The sequence below is a fragment of the Miscanthus floridulus genome, chromosome 6 (genome assembly GCF_019320115.1).
Source record: "Miscanthus floridulus cultivar M001 chromosome 6, ASM1932011v1, whole genome shotgun sequence".
NCBI lineage: Eukaryota > Viridiplantae > Streptophyta > Magnoliopsida > Poales > Poaceae > Miscanthus > Miscanthus floridulus.
Genome location: NC_089585.1, coordinates 116,215,860 through 116,222,257, shown reverse-complemented (window position 1 = coordinate 116,222,257; position 6,398 = coordinate 116,215,860). Strand labels below are relative to the sequence as shown.

At 45.5% G+C, this 6,398-nt stretch overlaps 1 protein-coding gene across 1 annotated transcript; it reads right to left on the bottom strand.

The window, feature by feature from the left end:
* Positions 1-1,934: 1,934 nt before the first annotated feature.
* LOC136459191 (small ribosomal subunit protein mS86 (rPPR1)-like) lies at positions 1,935-6,097 on the bottom strand. The gene is made up of 2 exons (XM_066459076.1): positions 4,833-6,097; positions 1,935-2,350 (listed from the first exon to the last, which is right to left on the bottom strand). Exon 1 carries the CDS (start codon positions 6,033-6,035, stop codon positions 4,857-4,859), a length of 1,179 nt encoding a protein of 392 aa, XP_066315173.1. The 5' UTR covers positions 6,036-6,097; the 3' UTR covers positions 1,935-2,350; positions 4,833-4,856.
* Between the last annotated feature and the right edge of the window lie 301 nt (positions 6,098-6,398).

Below are 6,398 nucleotides of genomic sequence, written 5' to 3'. Positions count from 1 at the left end.
GACCGGCGAGCCGCAAACGCCGAGCGAACTGTCCCCATCGGTCAAAGAAGTCGAGCTTGGCCGGACTGTCCCCATCGCAGGACTGTCCCCTCTGCAGCAGTTCAACAAACGAATGGAATGCCTGAATTGCAAAAATCTAGAACCGGATTTGGACCATGTATGCTTAGGAATCACGAGGGGGCGAACTGGGACTGACCTCTTCTCGGCTTCGTCCTCGGCGGGTGACTTCTTCATCGCGGGCGCCGGGAGTTCGCCGCCGCTGTCGCCGGCATCATGAGCCATGGCCGAAGCTAGCTTTCGAGCAGGTGCTGACCGGTCGCCGCACCACAGCAAGGAACGACGCCGCCGCCGCCGGCCTTCTTCCCTTCCTGGCCGACCTTCTCTGCCTCAGCTACGCCGTCTCCGACCGAGCGCCGACCGGATCCGGCCTGGCTGCACCGCGCCCCGGCGAGCGCCTGAGAAACCGGCAGTCCCCTGCGACCTTCTCCGCCTTAGCCACGTCGTCCGCCGCGCCTGGTCCAGGACGCCCGCTCGCGCCGATGCGGTGGCCGGCTGTCCCGCTCGGTGCGGCGCTTCGCGCAAGGGGGGCGCGTGGCAGAGGAAGCCGAGGGAAGCGGCGGAGGCGTCGGGATTTGTTGCACGAAGGGAGCAGGGGCTACCGATGATTTGTGTTGGCAGGCTTGTCGACGATTCTCTTATGAATATTTTAGTCGCAGACAAATAGATATACTATAAAAAAAATATAATTAATAAAAAAATTTCATAATACTTATTTGATATCATAAATATTATTATTTTATTTTATAAATTTAGTCAAACTTTAGATATTTTGACTCTCAAAAAAATTAAAAAAACTTATAAATTAAGATGGAGGAAGTATTTAAGACCAAAAGTTAGATTGAACTATAAAATTAGTAAGCTAATCGGCTAACAATTATTTTTTTAATTTTGCTAAAAAAGTTGTGCACCTATTAAGCCTCTTGATTAGATCAGCTATGGCTAAACATTAACTGGTTAATCATTAACCCTATGCATCAAACATATGTTCCACCAATGATAAGATAATATAAGCTCATCAGATGAAAGCAGAATGATACTAGTACTCCTTACCGATGCACATCAATGTCCTAATCCAAGCATATGCTGGCACGTTTGGTTTGTTACCAGCAATGTGCCTAGCCAAATATTGGCCATGTCTTACTTAGCCAGCAATTGGTTTAACTCCAAAATTTAGCAGCGTCAGAGAAAATGGGGATGTGAGGGGGCGCTGTGGCGCGTGGAATGGTACTCTCCAGCAGCCGGTGCCGTAGAGAAGGGAGGAGGAGGGCCAACTTCTTTCAGCCGAGTAGCCGACTTTCTTTTTATTGGGATTTGGGAGAGCGAACAGGTGAAATCAGCACCACGGAAGCCTCAACCTCACATGAAGCCGACAACAGGAGCACCTCCAAGATACTCCGAGAAAGCTTAAGAGCAAGTGGATTATATGAACTAAAACTTTCATAAGTATGTGTTCATTTATGTTTTTATACTCAGTGTTGATTAGTACCATGAACTACGATTAATCCAAAATTCTATCTAAATCGGTCTGTGCATGTTCATGTCGAAATCTGTTTTTTTTTTTACTTCACATGACATCTATCATTCTATCTAAATCAGTCCGTGCATGTTCATGTCAAAATAGTTATTTACCTTCACATGACATTCATCATTGCGATACTGGAGACTATGTTGAATATATATGCTGCATATATTGGCATATATGGCTGAATACAGGCTGCATATATGGCTGCTTACATGGGCATATATTGTTTACATTCTATCTAAATATGGTTTTTTTGCCTATATATGCAGCCTGTATTCAGCCATATATGGCTGCTTACATGGTGCATATATGCATGCAAATATGAAACATACAACACGTTACACGTCCGAGAAACACAATTCCAGTGAAGAACCATTAATTCCATTCCATTCCATTCAAACATAAACGAAAGTCGTTACAGTTACATCATACATTGCATCACTTATAAACTGCACATGTTGCAGACGCACAGTCCGTATAGGCAGTGACAGGCTCAGCCCATGCCAACGAAACAGACAGAGCAAAACGAACAAGTTTTATTATTTCTAACTCCCAGAACTAAAACTGTAATTTGCAAAACGTATTAACTGGAGCATCGCCAAGAAAAACCTGCAGCTGCCACTGTTAATCTGTCATCACAGCTGGAGCATGCTTGACATCTATATAAAATTGAATCCAGGCCATAGCTTCATATGCTCGAAACAGCTGATCAAATATAGATGCAGTCCCAACTCCCAATCAACAATGTCTTCAGCACTGGCATATTTTCTGAAAATAATCATTTACCAAATAAATTGAATTAATAACAGTACTGGTTAATTTCAAGAGAAACAAAACAAAAAAAAGGTGACAGGGTAGAAGATCCAAGCATCAGGCAAATAACATCGTAAAGAATCAGCAAAAAAGCAAGTTTGTATCACAAAAAAATCAAGTTGGCAGAACCCAAAATGTAAACATAAATACATTTATAATCAGCTTACCAGCGTGAAAAATACATGCATAAACCATGCCAAAATTCATGTGCGCCAATAAAAGTCTAACGATGTCTGTGTGACTAATATATTTCAAACCTTGAAATCTTGTTCCTTACAAAAAAAACTAAAAAAAATTGAAATCCTGTATATAACTTAACCTGGTCAATTTCGTTCCAGTTTCCTTGATGTTCATGAATGATAATTGATAGAAGTCATTTTCATGAAAAAAGAAAGATCAGAGGAGCAACACACCAAAGCTACTAAATAATTTTATGTTTGCTTGCTCAAATAGTAGTTTAAGGAAACCCATTATTTTCTCCAAAGAAAAGCAGGTGCACGGATCAGCTGGATCTACATTTTCCTACATATCTCATATTACAGGGTTGAGATGCTTAGTTTATCCTTAAAGGATCAAAAGGCATATTTTTACATGTTGAAAACACAAATTGTATTAAGATGTCACTTTAAACTATAACACCCCGTTTGGATGTAGATATTGAAGTATGGAATTCGGAATTGGCATTGGGTGTCTTCAATACCTGCTGTTTGGATGTTCTTGGTATTGGAATTGGAAATCTCCTCCAATACCAAGAGGTATTGGGCCTTCAGCCGCACCCCCTCCCTCAATTCACCCCCCTTCCCCTCCGTATTCATCGGCATTGGCACTCGTCTCGTCTCCATCTTGCATCCCCCGCTGCGCCGCGCCTCACATCTCCCTCCCGCCACTCGACTCCGGCGGCGCCCCTTCCCCTTCGACTCCGGCAGCACCCCACTCTCCATCGGCATGCCACGCTGCCCCCATCCCCCGTCCTTCCTCCACCAGTGAGGCGCGCCAGCCCCCGTCCTCCTCCGCCGGCCACCATCCTCCCTCTGCCGGTGAGATGTGCCACCCCCCTCCTCCCTCCGTCGGCGAGCCATGCAGCTCCCACGCCTCGCACCGCTCCAGTGCCCATTCGGCGAGGCGCGGGCGGCGTGGGGGAGCTCCGCCTGGGACCGACGAGTCGTGGGTGGCGCAAGAAAGCGCCGCTGCCAGTGTGGTCCAGTGTGGAGAGGAGGAGAAGATGGTCAATTCTCAAATGCCATGTTATGAACATCCAAACACGAATCGGTATTCACTAGCTCCTTACGATTCCATCTAGCAATTTCATCTGCATCCAAACAATGGTTTTGGTATTGTAACCCAATACCAATACTACTCTGATTTGGTATTGAAGCCAATTCAATGCCAAGGCCTCCAATATCGACATCCAAACGGAGCGTAATGGTTTAGTGGAAGCCATATGCATAAAAGAAGTCCAATATTAAATTGTTTTCTAGAGTGAGACCCTATATTCCAAAAGAAACTATAGTAGTTTCCCTAGAGTTAGCTCAAAACAGTTTATACTTAACATGAAAGTTGACATACAAAACCTGACAATTTTCCAAGCAGTTAGAAGGCTATACCAGCTATGAAGGAGATTGTAGTAGACTAGGGCACCAAAATTTGCCTTCACATTCTCTATTAGAAATTTGATATTTCCAGAACAATAAAGTTTACCTCATAAAATCCACTATACTATCTAGTATAATTAAAATTTCAAATTTCGTTAAGAAAAATAAATTTGAAGAATACTAATTCTTATTATGATGAACCCTAATTCTAAGATTCTATCAATAGTGTATGACCATACATTCAGAAGTCCCTCAGCTTTCAACACAAATGAAGTCCTCCAATCACACAATCTGAAGTCTAAATGATACAAGGTTCTTCCCAAATGAAACAATTATCGACTGAAATCCACATGTACTGTGAATTGTGACCAATCGTGGAAGCAATCAACATATGAGTAACAAGCATCAAGTTATGGCATTGAAAGTTTGAAACAAGCAAAGGAGTGGGCGATGGAGCTCTCTCTTAGTCTCTTTGTTTCATGCAGGCTCAGACTAAGAATCACAGATAGTGTCATGAACTCGTAGTCATAATGTAGTTCATATACTATTTTTAACCATATTCATAAAAGGAAACACCTATCTTGTACTACAACTCATTGTATACACGAGCCCTACAGCAATATATCACTTTGGCACCACCACAACTGGAATTTATGCAAAAAAAAACTCAGAAATGCATTTCATAAAAGGATGAGTAGAAAAATGTTCATGTCCAAAAAAAAATAGATTAAAAAGAAAACCAGAATAGTCATCCTATCAGCACTATTATTTTGAATTACAAAACATGTAAATTAAACTCTCCCTCTATCTTCACTTTGCTATGCATTCCAGCAGCAAAAGAATACCTGAGAGATCATCGATGTTTTACTCTAATGAGGCAATGCCTCCTCCACCTCCTTCCACCCCTCAGTTTTATCTGGGAACTTCTCCTTCATCTTCTCAATGATCCCTTTTGCCTCATCGACCCTTGAGCTCCCAGCAAGTCCATTCACAAGCATTTTCATGAGCGAGAAGCATGGCACCCAATTCTTAGCTGCTATCTCATTGTATAGTCCAAGGGCAGTGTCAAAATCATCACCCTTACAAAGGTAATGAATAAGCATAAAATAGAAATTGTTATCTCCGACAAGCCCCTTCCTTCCCATCTCCTTGTACAGACGCTTTGCTTCCTCCAAATCCCCCTCCTTACAGAATCCATAAATCAGATGATTGTAGGTCACCCAGCTTGGCTTTGTGCCCTTCTTCACCATCTCGTCCACTAATGCCCTCGCCTCACCACTCCGACCAAGTTTGCACAAACTCTGCACCCTCACATTGTATACCGGCAGGGACTCACCATATCCATTCTTCTTCATGAGCTCTAATACCTTCCCGACGTCATCGAACCTCTCCTCCTTGTAGAAACCAGCGAGCGCAGTGGTAAACGTGGTGGCGTTGGGCTTCAAGCCCTTCTTGCACATTTCATCGAAAACCGAGTAAAAGGACCTTATGGTGCCAGACTCGGCGAATGATTTGATGATGGCATTGAAGGTCTCGGTGTTGGGCTTGACGCCATGGGAGTCTGGGAATGTCTGGAAGACGCGGGCGGCCTCCGTGTGGTTACCGGAGACGATGCACGCAAAGATGAGGGCGTTGAGGGAGCGGGTGGAGGGGGAGGACTGGAAAGTGGAGATGGCGTCGGGGAGGAGGTTTGCCTGGCCGAAGAGCACGATGGCGTGGGGCGCGTGGCGCGGGGTGAGGACGGTAGAGGCGAGGTCACGGAGGGTGTCCGGAGCGGAGGAGAGCTTTGATGCGGCTAGCGACAGCGCGATGCGATCGATGTGGGTCTCCGGGGTCAGCGCGGCGGCGCGGCAGATGGAGAGGATCTGGTTGGGGGGAGGCGGCGGGGAAGACTTGAGGAGGGAGATGGCGAGTCGGGTCTTCTCTCGCGAGGTGAGGGGAGTGCTCGGCGAGGACGGGTTGAGGACGGAGCCCGGAGTGGGGACCGGTGTGGTGGTGGCGGCCGTGGAAAGACGGCGACGCACGATGTGGCGAACGGCGGCGGCCATGGCGGCGTCAGGTTTAGGGTTTAGAACTCGGGGTGAGTGGTCAACCCTGACTGCGAGTGAAATCTCTTCTTGACTCAGCTTACTGTCTACTTGTCCCACTCTGCCATCCCTACGTGTTCTTTTTTTTTTTTCGCCTCTCATCTAGGTACAACTGTAGTATCTGTTTATGGACAGACACACACTAACACCACACACTCACACACACCGCACTCACACCATAAGTACACAAACAGATCCTACAACTACACCTAGATTCCACGATCGCGTCCTTTGTGAGATCACCGGGTCCATGGATCCATAGACAACGAGGTGCGTCGCATTCCCTTTGTGATTCCACGCGCGAGAGGCAACAGAATTATTTTG

Bases quoted from the DNA above. Each gene is read 5' to 3' on its own strand.
- LOC136459191 (XM_066459076.1), bottom strand. From the start codon at position 6,035: ATGGCCGCCGCCGTTCGCCACATCGTGCGTCGCCGTCTTTCCACGGCC.